Source organism: Ictalurus furcatus, chromosome 22 (genome assembly GCF_023375685.1).
Source record: "Ictalurus furcatus strain D&B chromosome 22, Billie_1.0, whole genome shotgun sequence".
In the NCBI taxonomy this organism is placed as follows: Eukaryota; Metazoa; Chordata; class Actinopteri; order Siluriformes; family Ictaluridae; genus Ictalurus; species Ictalurus furcatus.
In genome coordinates this window covers 8762916-8784817 of record NC_071276.1, presented here as the reverse complement: position 1 = coordinate 8784817, position 21902 = coordinate 8762916, and the positions used below count along the sequence as shown (strand labels likewise).

At 40.3% G+C, this 21902-nt stretch overlaps 1 protein-coding gene across 2 annotated transcripts in view; it reads right to left on the bottom strand.

Moving 5' to 3' along the window:
• rxrab (retinoid x receptor, alpha b) overlaps window positions 1–21902 on the bottom strand; it is a 69061-nt gene that overhangs the window by 17980 nt on the left and 29179 nt on the right. For both annotated transcript variants that reach the window (XM_053653798.1, XM_053653799.1), the window contains 3 exons: window positions 14136–14286; window positions 13883–14062; window positions 6699–6868 (listed from right to left, as the gene is read on the bottom strand). In XM_053653798.1, coding sequence (XP_053509773.1) covers window positions 6699–6868; window positions 13883–14062; window positions 14136–14286 — 501 coding nt within the window. The remainder of the gene's footprint in view (window positions 1–6698; window positions 6869–13882; window positions 14063–14135; window positions 14287–21902) is intronic.

Below are 21902 nucleotides of genomic sequence, written 5' to 3'. Positions count from 1 at the left end.
AAAAGGTTTACTGTTTTAAGCTGTTCTTTGCTATTTTTGTGTGTATTTATACTGTGGAAGTCATTTTGACCCATAACATAATGGATGTAACTTTTTTCCAACATAATAGGATGGTTAACCAGCAACTCATTAATACCAGCTATATACATCACACAAATTCATTCTATTACAACCAGTGATCATGCTCCTGTATCCTTCACCTGGAATAGAAATCACCTTCAGAAGACAGTTTTTAGATGGCTCTTTAACACAGCACTGCACAGAGATCTGGAATTTGATAGCTTTATCAAAAGAGAATGGGCATCCATCATAGAAATAAATGATTCACCAGAAACCCCATCAACGCTACTATGGGAAACAGGGAAAGCCATTCTCGGAGGACAAATTATATGAAAATAGGTTAGAACAAACAATTAAGAAATTAGAGCGCTTAATGGCAATCAACCCCACAGAAAGCACAGAAATGGAATTAAGGAAACTCAAACTAGAATATAATGACCTCATAAATGAAAAAAAACCAATTCCTAATACAAAGACTCAGACATGAAAACTCTGAATATAACAATAAATCTGGAAAATTCCTAGTAAACCTCATAAAAAGAAATAAAGAAAAAACTCAGCAGGAAAAACCACACAAACCCTAGAGGGAATTAATAATACATTTAGATTATTCTTTCAAAACCTATACTCATTACATGCAAATCCAGACACAGAAGACATTAATAATTTCCTGAATAATATAAAACTTCCTAAATTAACTGAAGAACAAGCTATTTCCTTAGATAAACCAATGGAACCAGAAGAAATCTATAATGTCCTTAACAGCATGCCTAATAATATAGCACCAGGTCCTGACAGTTTTCCGGCAGAATTCTACAAACAGTTCTGGACCATCCTGGCACGACTAATCAACAGATTAGTATCCAAAATTAAACATAATATGACACTACCGACAGAAATGAATACCGCCAGTATATCACTTCACCTAAAACCCAACAAAGACCCCCTTTACCCTCTACAGTGCATCCAGAAAGTATTCACAGCGCTTCACTTTTTCCACATTTTGTTATGTTACAGCCTTATTCCAAAATGGATTAAATTCATTATTTTCCTCAAAATTTTACAAACAATACCCCATAATGACAACGTGAAAGACGTTTGTTTGAAATCTTTGCTAATTTATTAAAAACAAAAAACAAAAAAGCACATGTAGATAACTATTCACAGCCTTTGCCATGACACTCAAAATTGAGCTCAGGTGCATCCTGTTTCCACTGATCATCCTTCAGATGTTTCTACAACTTGATTGGAGTCCACCTGTGGTAAATTCAGTTGATTGGACATGATTTGGAAAGGCACACACCTGCTAAATAAGGTCCCACGGTTAACAATGCATGTCAGAGCACAAACCAAGCCATGAAGTCCAAGGAACTGTCTGTAGACCTCCGAGACAGGATTGTATCGAGGCACAGATCTGGGGAAGAGTACAGAAACATTTGCAGCATTGAAGGTCCCAATGAGCACAGTGGTCTCCATCATCCGTAAATGGAAGAAGTTTGGAACCACCAGGACTCTTCCTAGAGCTGGCCACCCGGCCAAACTGAGCGATCGGGGGAGAAAGGCCTTAGTCAGGGAGGTGACCAAAAACCCAATGGTCACTCTGACAGAGCTCCAGCGTGTATCTGTGGAGAGAGGAGAAACTTCCAGAAGAACAACCTTCTCTGCAGCACTCCACCAATCAGGCCTGTATGGTAGAGTGGCCAGATGGAAGTCACTCCTCAGTAAAAGGCACATGACAGCTTGCCTGGAGTTTTCCAAAAGGCACCTGAAGGACTCTCAGACCATGAGAAACAAAATTCTCTGGTCTGATGAAACAAAGATTGAACTCTTTGGCCTGAATGGCAAGCGTCATGTCTGGAGGAAACCAGGCAGCAGTCTTCACCTGGCCAATACCATCCCTACAGTGAAGCATGGTGGTGGCAGCATCATGCTGTGGGGATGTGGGCCAAAAATAATAAGCAAGACTAGCTAATAGAATTGAAACAGTTATCCCTTCAATAAGTAACCCAGATGAAACTGGCGCAGAGAAAGCCTTTGACAAAGTGAGCTGGAACTTTCTACTCACTACATTCCTAAGGCATAGATTTATTTATTTAATCATTTATTCATTGCATTAAAATACTCTACACATCACCAAAGGCCACAGTTATCAATAACCGACTAATATCAAAGTTCCATACTGCACAGAGGCACTACACAAAGATGCCCACTTTCTCCATCCCTATTTGCCATTTTTATAGAACCATTAGCCGCAGCAATAAGACTAAATGTAAATATTAATGGGATCCAGACAGCAATCACAGAACACAAAATCAGCTTATATGCTGATGATATTGTGCGCTTCTTACAAAAACCTATTGAGTCAATACAAGAAACTATTCACTCGATCGATAAATATTCCAAACTTTCAAATTACTCAATTAACTGGAACTCAAATCATCTATGCTCCCTCTCAGCATGAAACTCCCCGAAAGTACAGTACAATCTCTACCTATCCCCATAAGCACTGATTACCTCACTTATCTTGGTGTCACAATATCCACCAAGCTGTCAGACTTGGATAAACTCAATTTCAACCCTTTATTGAACACCATAAATAATGATATCAAACACTGGATACACTACTCCCTCTCTCTCATTGGCAGAATAGCATCCATAAAAATGACAATAGTACCCAAAATTAATTACATATTTCCAATGATCCCAGTTCAACCTCCCCCTTCTTGATTCAAATCACTCAACTTCTAGATCACTAAATTTTACTGGAAAAACAAACCTCCAAGATCAAACTAACCACTTTACAAAGACCCAAATATCAGGGAGGACTTGATGGCCCGAAATTTCAACAATATCACCTCACTAACCAACTCCAGTATATAATCAAATGGATAAAGCCCGGTCAGATAAATGAGATTTGGCTAGATACGGAACAGGGACTATGCAATAAAATCAATATCTCAGTAACTAACTGAACACACTCCCATATAGCATAACCCTGATTTCACAAACACAGTTAAGATAACAAACATCTCCACATGGGTAGACAAGGCATTACGCACCTTAAACGCATATGACAAAACAACACCTTTTCATCATTCCCATATCTAGCCGAAAAGCATGGACTAAAAAATAAAACATTTCCTTGAATTGCTACAACTTAAATCCATTATATGCACTAAAATCAACCTAAAAGACAACACATTAGACCTCCCCCATTAGTATCAGAACTACTAAATATATCACCACCAACTAAAGTCTTATCCAAAATATATAAAATAATAGCCAAATCCAACTCCTCAATTACCATACCTTGAAAAAAATGGGAAGACGACCTACAGAAGACTTTTAGACAGATATTAAAGAACATGTCCCTCAAAGCTAATAACACTAGTATGCACCTGATTCAATACAAAATAATCCATAGAACTCATTACAGAGGTCATAGGATATATACAATGGGTTTCGGGAATTCAGACATCTGCACACAGTGCACACAAAATAAACCAGACGATTACATACATGCCATATGGGACTGCACACCAGTTAAGCACTTCTGATAACAAATCACTGAGGAAATATCTTGTTTTCTAAATAGAAGCATCCCACTTTCCCCTTTACTTTGCCTACTTGGAGATACATCTGGGATCAACATTACAAAGGAAAACACAATAGACCTCACAGCGCAAAGCATTGCCAAGAAAACCATACTAACAAATTGGAAATCAAAGAACAATATTAATATAGATTATTATATTAATTAATTAATATATTAATATATTAATATTGATAATGTTAATATAAATATTCCACCACATAACAATTGAAAAACTTGCTGTCTTAATCAAAAATAGAACTATCACATTTAACTATATTTGGACACCACTGATCAACTACATAAACCAGGGAATCACCTTGCAATAGCCAACAATACAGCTTCTACAGACCAACCACATAATCACAGCCATACCACACATCTCAAACAGGATGCTCACAAACACACGTAAATAAACTACACATACATGCATACAACATTTGCAGAATCCAAAGTCAGTGTTATACATATTAATTAACTCAACTGACATTTCAAAAACATTACTCTTTGATCACCCTTCACACACTTCCCCCCAACCCATCGCTTTGATAAGTACCATATCTCAATTGCATCTACCGTCTTGTCTTGTCTACTACTCCATCTTAATAACTGTCCTCTCCATGTCCTGCACCCCCCATTCATGCATACTAACCTTTAAATACAAAGTACAACAGTACAAACACAATTGATGTATCTGCCTTAAAACATTACTTAAACCTAAACGTTTGCATGTAGGACCTTGCGGGTTGTGGAGAATAGGCACTGTGATTGCTTTAACTTGTTTCAGGAAGGACACAGAAAAAATGTGTTCCATATTCCTCAAATCACTACGCACTTAAAATGTTAAGAACATCAGCAGCTTTTGCATTTTTCAAATATTTGCTCTATGGTTTTTAAAACACTATCTGTTTGATCATTACTGAGTTAGATGGGAAAATATACTCTAAAACATGATGTTACTGAGCTGCTCTGCAAACCTGTAACAGTAATTCACAGTAATTGACAGTCAAAGCTGTCTGTTCGAATTGGCAGGAAATTTCAAGCTCATGCATAATATGAAAGAAGTACAGCCAAAAGTTCTGCTGCCAAATTTCTGATATGGCTTAACAGAGAGCTGCAGTAATCATTAGAAGAGAAGCCTTTGCCTTTCAACAAGGCAATTTGCTTTATGCCAGCTCACTACTATCAGCATCTGGGACACACGAAGGTCTTTGATCAGCACGTAACTTTACTGTGCAGGTTTGCCCTAGCAGTGCACTTACAAATTCTAATAAAGAGAAGGCCTTGTCTTTTTAGAGGTTAGACTTTGAAATCTGTAATCAACTCAGTAATTCACAAACACAACACTGTGGAATCACAATTAAGCACAAAACAGCTGCTGGAAGTAGCTAAAAAAAGCTTCATAGTATGTCAGTTCACCAATGGGATCTATACTATTTATTCATAAGTGTAGAATGTGGTTTGTGGCCCATGCAGCATAACTTTTTATTTTATTTGTTACTATTTCTAATACTGTGGAAAAATATTTGGAAATTATTTTTAAAATAACACACGGTTTAAACCATGGCCTCAGAACAAGTGTATTACATGGCTGAGAAAACACATTTGGAATACTGCCTTCTGGTTTAGAAGCCTTGTTTGTGTTTGGATGGGCCTCTTGTCAGTCATTTTACAGACATTTTACAGACATTCCCCACTGCTCCTTCACTGCTCCTGCCCTATCTCTGCCTGAAATCAATGCAGCCAGTTAATTCTCCTGTGAGCAAAAAATCACTCTCTGCTTCGAAAAAAAACCTTAAGCACATGAAATGCAGTAAAACCAGAATAAACACTGGCAGTGCTTTTCCAAGATGGAGTAATATATTACTGGTGAAGGGGATGCAAAATTAGCGATGTTGTTCCTGGTATGTGAATGTAATCTGTATTGTTTGGCCAGGTTTACATAATGAAATAAGCAGATATGTTTCTTTTTCCATTGCAAAGAAAAAAGGACAGTGAGTGCATTCATGAACATCCTCATTAATCATAATGAGTTGAACTCTGTTTGTAGAGTTGTTACATATAGAGTCACCAGCCTCTCTTTTTTTCTCATGTCCAATGTTAATAACACAAAACAAATGCAGCATGCCATGTTACTGAGAAAATGTAAAAGTACAAACTCGTCTGTACTGAAGACTCCCGTGGCAGAAAAACATGCTGACTGTTACAAAGCACTGACACTCAAGACTCCTTTTATAAATGGTAAATAAACATCCATCCATTGTCTGTACCGCTAATAATACACAGGGGAGCTGGGAGCCTGGAGCGTATCCCAGGGAACTGTCACACACCTATTCACACACTATGGACAATTTGGAAATGGCAATCAGCCTACAACGCATGTCTTTGGACTGGCGGAGGAAACCGGAGTATCCAGAGAAAACCCCCGAAGCACAGGGAGAACATGAAAACTCTGCACGGGCCCGACCCAGGCCCGAGGCTGGAATCGAATCCTCAACGCCAGAGGTGCGAGGCAAACAAGCTAACCACTAAGATACCGTGTTCCCTCCCTATTGCCAAAGCTGCTGTTACAGAATATTAATCCACATCTTCTGATTTAAGAACTGAACAGTGACATGGTATAAATACTGCTACTGTCCAAACTCGTAAAAATGTATTGATGTAAAATTTTGGTTATTTAGCAAACCTACCTAATGGAGGTTTTAAAAACTGTAAAATGGAAGATCACCTTTGTCTCATCTCTTGCTATAGAAGGTGTAATGGTTCACTGCTGGAATACATTACTCTGTACAAGTGGACATCCTGTCCAGAAGGAGCCCCTTCCTGTCAGAGTCCACTAAACACACTTCTATCATTTCTAAAATACTAAATCTACAAACTGGAATTTTAGACATTTAGGAGAAAATCTCCCCTGTGTCTGTGAGTGTCAGTTTGGTCTAATCAGCATGGAAGCACTGCATGAAGTAGCTGAGTTGATGTATCAGAGTGACAGTGTAATTTGGAGAGTGTGTGTTTGAAAGAGACAGAGAAACAAGAGCTGTCTTACAGAGTTGGCAGTCGCACCAATGCTGCCTTCCACATAGGTTTCGGTTTTGGGCTCCACTGCCAGCTCAGCTTCCAGAATCTTCTCCACTGGCATGTCTTCACTGGTACAGCCCGCCAGCTCCAATTCAGCCTCACTCTTTTCTTTCGCCCGCTGCCGCTCCTCCTGTACAGCTGGAGGCACACACACACACACACACACACACACACACACACACAAGGAATTATTTATATGTAGTATGTGTAGATTGGGGGAATACATATCATGCATACTAATTTACTCACAAAAAGTAATGATGAGAACATGAGAACATTCCTATATAAAACGAATAGCACAGTGATATTTTGAGCTCAAATGTACAAGGACATTGTACAGTTTAATATAAGCATGTTCCCTTTCAAAGGGCACTCCACGTTGCGTTAGCTGAACGCTGTGGGAAGTGCCCTCGCACGTGACCAGTATGTGAAGCTTGTGTAACATCATGCCTATTTATAGGCCTGCCGGGATCAGGTGACGTGGTAATTAAGCACGTCGCGTAATATATAAACGACACCTGTGAACCGCACTGTCAGCCTTATTATCTTCAGAAAGACTGCATGTCGGTCATTTGTGTAACACTCAGAGAAAGACTCTTCATTTCCTCTCTATCTTTTCCAAAAAAAAGGGAAAAATCTGTTTTCTTTTCTGTCCTTTTAAAAAATAAGGATAAAAGTATGAGTGAGAGAATTCAGGAAGTGTGTTACGCCTTGCTCCCATTTCATCATGGGGAGGAAGGACACACTTTCTGTGTGAAGTGTCTAGGGTTGGAGCATGCCAGGGCAGCCCTTGAGAGGTCTGACTGTGCGCATTGTGAACACCTTACAATTAGGTAGCTCCACTCGTGACTCGTGGGTTTCAGAGCCTCGCGGATCAGGTCTTGGGGATCTTGTATGGATCTGGAAGAGGAGCCAGAGACGAGCACTGCTCTATCTCTTGCTCTGTCTTCTGGGTGCGGCTCTCTGCTGGAGTTTGGAGCTCGTATCGCAACTCTTCTTTCCGCTATGGAAAGCAAAAAAAAAAAAAAAAAAAAAAAAAAAAAAACACCCGCTCACACACACTCACAAAGCTTTTTTATCTCCAGTGAAAATAAATCCCTCACACTGCAGAAAACTCACCTTTTTTTCCAGAAGTGCATGACAAAATATCATGCTATTGGGGGAAAACCATGCATAAGCCGTATTTATAACCCCGCGATGTCGGATTATTCGGCCCTCATGGGGAATGAACGGCATGTCTATTTAGTTATTGCTGAAGTTGGAGGAGGCGCTTACGAGCTACCTCTCTCCATCGACGGCAGGTAATTAAGGGGGCCGACTTTGCCATCCAAGCCATGTAAGGCCACCGTGGTGTTGGTGGGCAAGGCCTATGCAGTAGTGGGTCTTGCTTGTGGGTCACTGCAGACAATGGCAGTGTTGCAGGCCTACCAAGCAGACCTGCTGAGTGAGCTCGACATACGGCAGCTTTCAGCCAGTTCCTTCCCTGTTGTGTCCAGCGCTAATGCGAGGGAGGCACAGAAGGCCAGTACTGCAGCCTGCCTCCCCCCGCAGACAGCCAAGGGAACTGGGCGGCCACAGTCGTGGTCTGCTACTAGGCCTGATCTGAGAATGGTCATAAAGGCCAAGCAGACAAAGAAGGGGTGGTCCTGAGGGGCCGTGGATGGACATATCAGGGTACATGAGATTGTTAAGGCAGTTAGGCCCCAGTACTACTGTAGGGCCTCCCCTAGCCAAGACTGTCCCAAGTTTTCAGTATTCTCTGGTCAGCGAGCTGTCACAGGGCAACGAAAATCTGCTGCTTTCCCTCCAATAGAATGTGGAAAAGTTAACATCACTAAAAGACCGTCTGACAGCGTGGAAACTACTGCCAAATGTGTCTGCATGGGTTCTGTCTACCGTAGAAAAGGGTTACCGGGTCCAGTTCAGAGCTCAACCCCTCCGGTTCAGAGGTGTGCTTACCACAGTAGTCAGCACAGAGCACAGCCCAACGTTAGCACAGGAAGTAAGATCCCTCTTGGACAAAAGGGGCCATAGAACATATACCCTGTTTCCAGAGGGAGGGAGGTTTTTACAGCCGTTATTTCCTGGACCGCAAAAAAGAGGGGAGTATGCGGTCAATTTTAGATCTGCGTCATCTGAACTGTACTCTTCGGACATACAGGTTCAAGATGCTGACACACAAACTTATCGTTCCACAGATTCAGTTTAAGGGCTGGTTTGTGACGAAAGATCTAAAAGGTGCATATTTCACATATAAATATCGCCCAGTCACAGGAAGTTCCTGAGGTTTGCATTTGGAGGTAACGCATATCAATATCAGGTTCTTCCCTTCAGGCTAGCTTTATCCCCTTGCACCTTCACAAAGTGCATGGATGTCATTCTGGCTCCATTGTGACTCCAGGGTATCTGTGTACTAAACTACCTGGATGACTGGTCAATTCTAGCACGATCCAGGGAATTGGCAGTTCAACATTGAGATGTTGTTCTCGCCCACATGAAGAGCTTGGGGCTCAGGTTGGACCTAATAAAAGTATGCTTTCTCCAGTGCAGTGGACAGCTTTTCTAGGTGTTATTAGGTTTCTACTATGATGAGGATGTTTCTATCCCCAACATGCGTAGGGTCAATCCTATCAACATTGAGCAAGATAAAGCTGGGTCTTGGCATCCCCTGCAGTCTCTACGACAAACTGTTGGAGCTTATGGGCAGCCAACATCATACCATTGGGCCTATTGCACAGGAGACCATTTCAGTGGTGGCTGAAAAGTTGGGGGTTTCGTCCGAGAACAAAACCTCTGAGAGTAATCAGTGTCACACGGCGATGCCTACGTGCTCTGAGAATTTGCAAGTGTCCCTGGGTTCTAGCCTTGGGTCACACTCTAGGGGTGTCTCCTTATAGCAAGACGGTAATGACAGACACCTCCCTCATGGGCTGGGACGCGATCTTAGACGACTGTCCAGCTCACGGTCTATGGAGCAGCCCTCATCTGGAGTGGCATATAAATTGCCTAGAAATGCGGGCCATATTTCTAGCACTGAAATTCTTTCTTCCTCAATTGAGAGGTCACCATGTGTTTACAGACAAAACAGCAGTGGTCTCATATATTGACCACCAGGGAGGATTAGGTTCACGCCCCTTGTTCAGGCAGGTGCAACTAATTCTACTCTGGGCAGAGGGAAAGATTTTGACAGTGAGTGCAATTTACATTCTGGGCAACTGGAATGTGGGGGAAGACATCATGTTGAGGCATGGCTGAGGCCCAGGGATTGGTGGCTTCATCCACAAGTGGTGGAGTCCATATGGCGGAGGTTCGGCCAAGCGGAAGTGGATGTGTTCGCCTAGGAGGCGAACACATCCATTCGCCATCACTCCTCCCACACCATTAGGGCTGGACACCATGGTGCACATGTGGCCAGGGTCACATCTATATGCTTATCCCCCGATCACTCTGCTCCCACAAGTTCTACCAAGAGTTCACCAAGACTGTCTACATCTGCTGCTAGTAGCGCCTTATTGGCCAGCTCGAATATGGTTCTCAGAGACAATATCCCTGCTAGACGGCAATCCTACGGAGATTCCCATCTGCAGGGATCTACTGTCTCAAGCCGGAGGGCTGATTTATCACCCTCGGCCGGACCTATGGAAACTGTAGGTTTGGCCCCTGAGTGGCACCAGCCCATAGATTCTGGTCTCACAACTGAGGTTGTAGAGACCATGTTGAATGCTAGAACTCCATCAACAACAAAATTGTATGCGCTCAAGTGCAACTTTTTATCTCGTGGTGTGAGGGATGTCAGCTAGACCCAGCAAACTGCTCAATAGCTACAGTCCTGGAGTTCTTACAAGGACATTTCTCAGCAGGGTTGGCTCCTCCTACAATCAGGGTCTACGTAGCCACCATTTTGGCCAGCCACGCCCCTATTGATGGAGCCTCTGTGGGGCAACATCCTCTAACTTCGAGGTTTATGTGTGGTGTCAGGCTGCTGAGGCCCATCTGCAGACCACGCATATCTTCCTGGGACCTTTCTGTGGTCCTGGAAAGTCTGTCAGGTGCCGCATTTGAGCCCTTAGAGTCAGCCTCTGAGAAGCTTCTGAATCTAAAGGTAGCTCTTCTACTGGCCCTGCCATCTCTCAAGTTAGTAGGAGATCTACAAGCTCTCTGTTGCCCCTTCCTGCCTTGACTTTACCCCTCGATTAGCCAAGGCCTTCCTGTATCCAAGGCTGGATTATATTTCTGAAGTGCCTACATCTGCCGCCCAGCCAGTAGTGTTGTAGGCTTTCTACCCAACTCTGTTCCTCATACCGGAACAAGAGAAATTGTACTGACTGTGTCCAGTAAGGGCTCTCTGTACTTACGTCCACCGCTCTGGCCAGTGGTGTAAGTCAGAGCTGTGTCAATGCTGCGCATCTCTAATTGGATAGTGGAAGCAATCTCTATTGCTTATGAGGCACGCGGTCTTGCTACGCCTCTAGGCATACGGGCTCATTCCACTGGGGGGGGTCACCTCCTCGAAGGCTTTGTCCAAAGTGGTATCCTTACAGGATGTGTGTGCTGTGGTCTATGCTGCACACATTCATTCGATTTTATGGCCTGGATATACATTCTGGCCCAGGCTCGAGTGTCTTGCAGTGACCCGAGGGACTCTGAACTTTTTGAACAGGCCGTACCCTCAGTATGACGGAGTGGGTATTCTCGTTCCCACAGCGTTCAGCTAATACAACGTGGAATTTCCTTTGAAAGGGAACATCTGGGTTACGCATGTAACCCTGTTCCCTTAGAAGGGAATGAGATGTTGCATAGCTTTGTCATACTGGGGCATGCCTGTGAATTGCATCTTCGCTTCAGATAATAGAGGCTGACAGCACGGTTCACAGGTGTCGTTTATATATTACGCAACGTGCTTATTTGCCACGTCACCTGATCACGGCCGGCCTATAAATATGCATGATGTTACACAAACTTCAGATACCGGTCACGCATGAGGGCGCTTCCCACAGCGTTCAGCTAATGCAACGTCTCATTCCCTTCTCAGGGAACAGGGTTACATACGTAACCCAGACATTTCCCCCCAAAACACATCTTTTATATAGTGTAAATTTTCCCTACAAATTCTGGTTTCAAGATTACCGCCTTCCTTACAATTAATATGTTGTTAAGAGAATAAGAGTACTGAGTCTCTTCCTGTAATGTCTAACAAGTCCACTCCTCAATGCAGAACAATTTAAACGCCATTATATTCTTCTTTGCGTACATGAGAAACATAACATCATTAAAGGCAGCAACAGAATTCTTGGGGACTGAGGGCAAATTGCAAGCAAAAGTTTTTTAAGAATGACAATTTGTTTGCATTTATTTAAAATATTCTTGAGGGGTGTCAACAACCTTTTCCACATATTTTTGAGAGTAAATATTTGGTTCTAACGAGAATTTTTTTTTTTTTTTTGCTAGGACAAATTAGAACTATTGCATGTAATGTTTACTTTGCTAAATTTTATGATGTATGCCAATAATTCTTGAGGGCACTGTATGTGATGCATTTACAATAACATTAGCACTCACACAGAGACATACCAAAATGCATACAGACAAACACACCCACATACACATACAGCTGCATTCACTTTGCTCCCTGGCTACAGATTTCCACAGCAACGGCACAGTCTGTTTTTAATAGAATGGAGGACATTATTCACAGACATCAGAGAGCTAAATCCAGTGAAGCCATAATTACATAAATCCAGGAAGTCAAACCTTCTCTGCCTGGTCTCTGAGACAATATATATGACTATATGTTATTTGGCTACAGTCCAATAACAATATGATATAGTAAATTGAACAGGCTTCCATTTTACAAATACCTGCTGTGTAATGGCCAATAAATGCCCTTTCTTCTTTCTGTATGCTGATGAGTTTGACAGTCATGCCTTTTAAGGAAAGGGGCCAACAAACGGAGTGTGTTTGCATGTCCACTCTTTTTGAACAGTGAAAAACAAGTCTGTGTTGTATTTGGGAACATTTTGCTCTTTCCCACTACTGTCTATAAAAGTATTTTTATAACTTTCCACCATTCCCCCATCTACATCGAGAAACACCAAACCTCAACGGCCTTTTACTTTTTTTTTTTAAATCAAACCAAACAAATTAATCTTACATGCCATTGTGCCTACATGCCTCTTACATTCCCAGATAGCTGGCTGGAATTACGGACGCCACATAAACATCCACACAGTGTTGACTAAAATGATTCTAAGGAAAAGTGACACCAGATGCAGGGATCTACCAACAACAAGTCTGACACTGAAGCACTACCACAAGAGTCGCTCATAAACACAGACACTTAGAGGAAGGCAGGTGAACCTTGGTTTGACACAAGGGCTTTGTTCAGGCAGGCAACTCAAATCAGATTTTTTGGCGTACAGTAACAGAGCAGGAAGCATTTCCTGCAGGCAAAAAAAAAAAGGAATATGACTTATTGCAATCAAGACATGTATGTGTTGATATGCGAGTTGGTTTGACCAGTCAAATCATATTTCAAAGATAGCAGTGCTACTAGACATTAACGACTTGCAACAAGAACATTTTTTCTGGATTTTCCCCCATTTTCTCCCCAATTCCACCAGAGTATGAAGGCTAACACATAGTTCCTCAGGTACCATATCCTTTCAGACTGCTGCTCAAGCTCCATCACAGGGCAGCATAACACACTCAGAGGAAAGTGCTGTCTGCCTTTTTCCGCACATATGACCTCACAGACACCCACGACTGGCTAGTCAATAGCTGGTATGAAGCCAGGTCAGAGAATCATGACCAATAACCTGGTACTTTCACAGAAAGAGGCAATTTGACTAACATGACAGACAATCAACCACATACCTGCTCAGACCTTGCCCCTTGACAAACACACCAGATTGTCTCTTTATTTACACTGAGCAGTTTTACAGTTTGAAATTTTCATGGCATGAAAATGTGCTCTAAAAATATCATTGACCATTTAAAAAATACACACACTGTTGGTAAAAATTAAAGGAAAATCCCAATAAATTGAACTAGGATTCCAAAAAACTAATTAGATTTGATCAGTTGTTATTTGCCAACCAGACTCTTAATTAGGAGTGAGATACACAAAATATTGAGGAAATAAGTAAAGAGCACCTTCTCTCTTCATGCCCATGGCCAAACACTTTTGGTAGCGGCAGTACTGGCAGCGGTTGCGTTGGCGTTTGTCGATCGGACAGTCCTTGTTGTCTCGGCAGGTGTAAGTCAGGTCTTTCCTCACCGTGCGCTTGAAGAAGCCTTTGCAGCCTTCGCAGCTGTACACTCCATAGTGTTTACCTGAAAGAGCAGCTCATCCATTACTATTATTGCCTGAAGAAAAGGAATGTTAATGTTTATGTAAATGTCTCACCTGAAGATCGATCGCCGCAGATGGCACAGATGTGTTTGGTGAGAGACAGACAGGTGCCGGTCGGCTGAGCTGGAACCTTCATGACGCCATTCAGGCCCAGAGGAGGTTTGATGTCTTCCGGGCTGCTGACTGAAGTCATGGGGGAACTGAGCTGAAACACACACACACACACACACACACACACACACAAATATCTTGAATATAGTCACATTTATGAAGTAGTTCCTATTATACAATTACAACAAACCAAATATAGGACTATTTCTAGACGTTTTTGCTAATTTCATGTTTTATATTATCTTATTCTATTAGCTGTTTGTTGTAAAATGAGCAAAATTATCTGCTAATAGAACAAGTTTGCAAGTTTGAAAGAAATCTTATATTCGGGTTATTGTAATCATATAAAAGGAATTTCTATATAAATCTGACCACATTCAATATATTTCCACTTGTGAAGATGTAATTTTTTTGCAGTGTGGGATCCATTTGTTTTTTTATTGCTGAGAACTGACAGGCTCTTAATGAGTCCATGAACACAAAGGCTGCATTCATCCATCTATCTAGCACTCCATGTTCCATCTTTTGGGAAGTGACTTTACCCTGAAATGAAAGAATGGAAATCTGAGGGATCTCAACCTTGCTGGAAACTGAAACTCCATTTTAAACTTCTCTCTAGTGTTTGGGTACTCGATCCCGGACTCGGACTTGAGTCCGGACTCGAGTTCAATTATAAATGAAATCGGATTTGTCATGCACTCAGGTAAATTTGTACTCAAACTTGACATGGACATTTGGACTCGGAAAATTTTCAGAATACAATCGAGTCCGCATCACGTGTAACATGAAACGAAAGATAAAAAATAAATAAAATAAAATTAAGATTACAAGAAATTAATAAATGTCTCCCTGCTTGACCAGGGGGCTTTCTGTGCGTACACATGTGAAGCGTGTATAGAAAGCCACCTCATCGTGCGAGTACCGAATTGAGTTCTCTTTAGCGGCTTATTACATTTGGACGGTCGAATAAATACACAGACATCATGCCAAAATGCAGGTCTGGCCGAGTATTCATGCAACCACAGTTGATTATGTCTTAAGTGAATGTAAACAGTTGGGGAAAAATCAGAGGTGTGTCAATACAGTATATTGGATCTGTGCATTAAGTCTTAAAGTGACAGCAGTCTAATAAACCTGGTGATAGAGATTTTTTTTCATTCTAGGAATTAAAATGAAAAAAAGTTACAAGAACAGAGCTCTGTTCAGAAATGAGTTTGTTGTCATTCATAGACAGATTAAAAGCAGTAATAAAGCATGAACATTGTTGTTATGACGTGCTGCTAGATGTAATTCTACTCTGTACTCTCTCTCTCAGTCTATATAACTGTGGGGGAGACTCATCAAATCACTGAAATGTCAGCTCGAACTGGAGACACAATATAGTGTGATACAATAACAAAACAGGTTAATTTCTATTTTCATACACTTGTAATATAATGAAAGTTCTACATATACCTCTATATCCCTTTTTTTTTATTTGAAACCATTTTTTGATAGGAAACTAGTTGAGGTGCTGATGACATGGAATAAAAATATTAAATGGCAATGGTAAGATGTAATAGTGATATTTTTTGCTACATTTATGTTGTCATTGGTTTGTGAAGGTTAAAATATGAATTTAACAGCTCAGTGTTGAGATTACAATTACAATTTCAAATCTTTTTTCAATTTAATTACTTTCTGGACTTGACTTGGACTCGGACTTAAGTCCAACTCTGCCCCTTTTGGACTTGGACTCGATTGGTTAAGGACTTGGTCTCGACACGAACTTGAGAAAGGTGGACTCGGACCCAACACTACTTCTCTCCATTCTCCTCATTCACAGACATGCACGAACGATAAACCAAACAGCAGGATTCTCAGGGGTAGAGATGTAATGGTATGAAAATTTTATATCACGATTATTGTGACCAAAACTATCAGTGTTATCAGTATTATCACGGTATTGTTAAAATGTGCTGAAAATATACAAAAAGTACTGATACACACACTGAAATCATTTAAACAGGTTTTTATATTTGACTATAAAGTGATGGATGGTCGCTAGGTTTGCTGCGATAGTCGGTGTTCTCAGTGTTACACGGTGTTCAGTTGCACACCGACCACATAACTTGCCCACCACGGCACCGCCCCCACTATCGCTTTGCTTTTTTATTTTTTATAGTCATAAAATCATTTCGTTCGTTTACAGAACATGGAGGAAGGCAGTGACAGCGCTCAGGAGAATTTCCAATATTTCAAGAGGTTTTGTGATAGTAAGTCATTCTCTTCAAATGCTATTGAGCTTTAAAGTATAGTATATTTTGTGTATGAGTCCATATAGTATAAAAACATAAAATGATTTACACATGATTTGATAGTTTATTTTATTAAATATCAAAAATCTAAAAGGTGTGCATTATAGCGGACACCTACATGAACACTTTCAGTTGGTTTTATGACTGTAAGTCATTATCTTCAAATGCTATTGAAGTTAGAAACTTGTATACCAATGTTGTATGTAACTTTAGAGACGGTCCCTTAATTTGCCAATATCGAACATTCAACGTCAAGCCAATTTTATGCCAGTCTTTCCCCCCCTCACTTTTAAATCGCTTACGAATGCCTGTGTGGCTGTGCGCATTTCACTTTCACTTTCGAATGAGCAGCAATTCGGGGGTGGCAAATCCTTTAATGGTGAGTTCATTGTTATTCTTAACAAAAAACACAACAACAAAACAATACAATGACAAACTCACATTAAATCAAATCGTCTTGTCATCTTGTCAGTCAGCTTGCCTCACTTTTGTCACGTGATAAGTGAAATCTGACTCCTGCTGATCTGTGCTGTGACTCTGACTCATTCTGAATTGAGCAGACGTGTTCAGTTTTTTATTGTAATGTCCGTTTTCAACTCAAAAAATAACGTTGCATGCTGCGCCTGCGTCAGACTCATGCTGGGTGTGTGTGTGGACAGCATTTAACGTGAGTTTTACAAATCACGATAATCGCGCAAGGTTTTTACGATCTTCTTCTTTTTGTGTTGAGGTTCCACTTCATAGAGGAACAATCGTGGTGGAAGGATTAGCCGCTCAGCAGTATGATGCTGAACATTGCCCAGGGTGCACCAGGGGAGGCTCCTTCCATGCAATTAATCAAGTACTCTCTCAATCAAGATCACACACGCATATGCTTTTTCATAGAGTTATTTACATGCAGCCTAATAATCTGACTGACAGATCAACAAGAAAAAAAACAAGTCACTGTAAATTCAAACTAATCAAATCGGATTGATATCCTGTTTAATTTATAGTTGTTTTTTAAATTACTGGAATAATTGTTATGTTAATTTAAGAATCTGATTAGTTCCACAGTCTGTAAGTGCAAAAATGTTCACCTAGAACCCCACCGTGATAGACGTGAATGTGATGAATCTTTTATACATTTTTTGCTTTCTGTGCACTAAGGACATTTATTCTGCTAACTGCTCAGAAGGTGTGCATTACTTTTGTATGACAACATGGCTTGGACAGTAGTTCTGGCTGTAAAATAAATAAAAGGTTTATATTAATGTGCTCATCCTGATATTTTCTTGTTTCTTTAGTAAAGGCTCATGCACAGGGACTTGTATGGCGGACACGCTACATAATTTAAAACTAATTATAAACTGATTAAAAATGTGTTAGTTAACAAAGTAAGACTGTATAATTGTTGATGTGGTAGCATTGTTTTTTTGTTTATTTATTTAACATTTATGAAAGGAGTATTGGGTGTCTGAACTTTGTAACAGTCAGAGAGCGATAGTGTGAGAGAGATAGTGAGCGAGAATAGGAGATACTAGTGAGGGAACCTGCTTATCTGTTGATTGTTGCTAAAACATAAATAATAACAGGTCCTGCAGTTGTTCCACAACAATTAAAACACTGTAAGCACTGGCAAATTACTGTGGTATAATTGGAATAACACACTCCAGATCATGTGGTTATATGAAAATATTCCACTCCACTTCAACAAAATACCACTGAAGGTCTCATATTATTTTAAGACAATCATGAATTCTTTCCTCTCAGATACTGGAAGAGTAAACACACATAAACATTGACACAGTCTCTCTGAAGTGCGTTCAGATGTGAACAGAGGATCTCATACAGAGAAAAGCAATAAAACTTTCCTGAATTATGTGAGTGGAAATACAGCGTTGCTGTCTAGGAGACGAGAGGTTGGAGATAAATATATAAATATATCAAATCCACAGACGTGTGTGTGTATGTGTGTGTGTGTGATAACTATGTTAACATAGCTGTAAATGTGCTCCCAATGCTGTACAGTTAAATCTCCACTTTTAGACCCTGCATAACAACACACATGCATGTACACATATAAATTACCTTACCTGTTATCCCTGCTTGCATCTATTCTATACACATTGCCTTGTCCTGGTTATAATCGGACACATACACACACACACACACACACACACACACACAGAGTATCTTCTCTGCCTATTTTGAGTGAACATGCAATTCAATCTGCATTTAGGCTTCTCTGTGTAAGTGCCAGGAGAATCTCCACAGATAGGTGAGCAGATACAAAAGAACCTCGATCTTAATTACTGATGCTCCCAACGCCGAATAATGACCAGTGCCAGTCATTATTATGAAGTGCAAGAATTATGAAGAAAATGGACAAGAAACATCACATATTCCCAATTCCGAAAAAGTTGGGACAGTATGGAAAATGCTAATAAAAACAAAACGGAATGATTTGTAAATGAATTTTGACTTTAAACAAAAAAACGTATAAAGACAAGGTATTTGATGTTTTACCTAATCCACTGCATAGTTTTTTGAAGCCACACGATTATTTTGAAATTGATGCATGCAACACGTTCCAAAAACTTGGGACGGGGCAATTTAGGACTAATAGTGATGAAATAAGAAGGTGATGTGAAACAGGTGATCATATACAATCATAGTATATAAGGAGCATCCAAAAAATGGCCTAGTCCTTCAAGAGCAAGGATAGGTTGATGCTCGCCAATCTGCCAACAGATGAGTCAGCGAATAATCCAGCACTTTGAGAACAACGTTCCCCAAAGACAAATCGGTAGAATTTGGGCATTTCACCTTCTACAGTGCCCAATATAATTAAAAGATTCAATGAATCCAGTCAAATTTCGGTACGTAGCGGGCAAGGCCGAAAACCACTTCTGAATGCGTGTGATCTCCGATCCCTCAAACATCACTGTCTTAAAAACCGTCATGATTCTGTAATGGATATCCTGACATGGGCTCGGGAATACTTTGGTAAACCTTTGTCAGTCAATACCATTCGCCACTGCATCCACAGATGCAGGTTAAGACTTTACTTTGCAAAGCAGAAGCCATACATCAACACTGTCCAGAAGCGTCGCCAAATTCTCTGGGCTCAGTCTCATCTGAGATGGACAGTAATACAGTGGAATCGTGTTTTGTGGTCTGACGAGTCAACATTTCAAATACTTTTTGGACAAAACAGCTGTCGTGTTCTCTGGACCACAGAGGAAAAGGACCATCCAAGCTGTTATCAGCGTCAGGTCCAAAAGCCAGCATCTGTCATGGTATGGGGGTGTGTCAGTGCCCATGGCATGGGTAACTTGCACTTGTTGCAGTCATCAGATTTGAAATGAGTGTATATTTTCAAAAATAAATTTAATTCACAAAGTAAAACATCAAATAATGTGTTAATAATGTGTTTTCAATATAGTACAGGGTGAACTGAATTTTCAAATGACTCTTTTTTTTTTTTTTTTGCATTTTCCATACTGTCCCAAATTTGGGGTTGTAATAAAGTGCACTCAAATGTCAATAAATATATTTCATACTTGGAACAAGCTCCAAATATGCAACTTGATTCATGGATGAAACAACAATGAAAATTCAATTCAATTTTACAACCACATATTTTTGTAACAGTTGATCATTTAAAACAATGGATATAGTCACAAAGCAGCTTTATATCATAATTATTTAGCTGATTAAGGAACAAAATAATACAATTGCTCATCATTTTATTATTTTAAAACAACTAAACAGCTTTTTCTTTTACATTATACATTATAATATATTCTATAGTACCTTTTAATTTCATTAAATGTATAAATTAGATATCTAGCTAAATATTATTACACTAGTGTTCTATACAGATACAAATAGTGATTAAAAAATAGGAGGTGCACTATGGTAGATTTTATTATTATTATTATTATTATTATTATTACTATTACGTTTAGCAACATTGCCAAAAAGTTTTACAGGGTATCTAGTTTAGACTACATAAGTGCATCAGGACAGAGATACTGTGGAATGAAACCAAAAAGTTGAGGTAGGAAGTGCAGTTATTAAGTTTTTAATGTCATGCAGGTGAGAGCATACTTTGATATGAAGCTTACAGGACAAAGAAAGATCACATTGCATAATGCTTATTTGCTCACTGTTTATTTATGACAGTACTGGCATTTCTGCTTCTGGGTTTCCTTCCCCAGTGAATTCCAGTGTTTTAGGGGGAATAGGTTTAATATTTAATCAGGTTTAGAATTTTTTATTTTGTTTAATACAGATAATGTCATTGTGTTTTCCCCCTGGTATAAATCTTCGAAACAAAACAAAAAAAATCTACTCCTTCAGTTTGTCACTTTTTGCTGCAGCTCAGTGTCAGGGTCTTGGCAATCTTCTTATAGCCTAGGCCATCTTTATGTAGCGCAACAATTCTTTTTTTCAGATCTTCAGAGAGTTCTTTGCCATGAGGTGCCATGTTGAACTTCCAGTGACCAGTATGAGGGAGTGTGAGAGCGATGACACCAAATTTAACACACCTGCTCCCCATTCACACCTGAGACCTTGTAACACTAACAAGTCACATGACACCAGGGAGGGAAAATGGCTAATTGGGCCCAATATGGACATTTTCACTTAGGGGTGTACTCACTTTTGTTCCCAGCGGTTTAGACATTAACGGTTGTGTGTTGAGTTATTTTGAGGGGACAGCAAATTTACACTGTTACACAAGCTGTACACTCACTACTTTACATTGTAGCAAAGTGTCATTTCTTCTGTGTTGTCACATTAAAAGATATTATCAAATATTTACAAAAATGTGAGGGGTGTACTCACTTTTGTGAGATACTGTATATCTTATAGATATACAGTAGATACTGTAGATACTGTATATCTTATATGGTGGCCTTTAAATAATTTGATGGACCTATTACAGTTTGGAACTGTAACATGGATGCTTTTGACTTGGACCACAGAGACCATATGTACTTGATGTACAGCTCACTTATTCAAACAAGCTTACATCTCTACTGCATGTACACATTAACCTTATGCCTACTGACTCATGAAACTTCTGCTAAGGGTGGATCATATTCATTCATTCATTCATTCATTCGTGGTTGTGGTGGATCTCGAGTCTATCTCAGGAACTCTGGGCATGAGGCAGGAAAGAACCCTGGATGGAGTCCATCACAGAGGACCATGCACTCACACCTAGGGGCAATTTAACATAGCCAATCCACCTACCAGCATGTTTTTGGGTGGTGGGAGGAAACCAGAGAACCCAGAGGAAACTCACACGGACAAGAGAGGACATGTGATACACTACACAGACAGTAACCCGAGTTCAGGATTGGACCCTGGAGCTGTGAGGAGAACATGTTACCTACTGTACCATCATTTCTCCCTATTTATC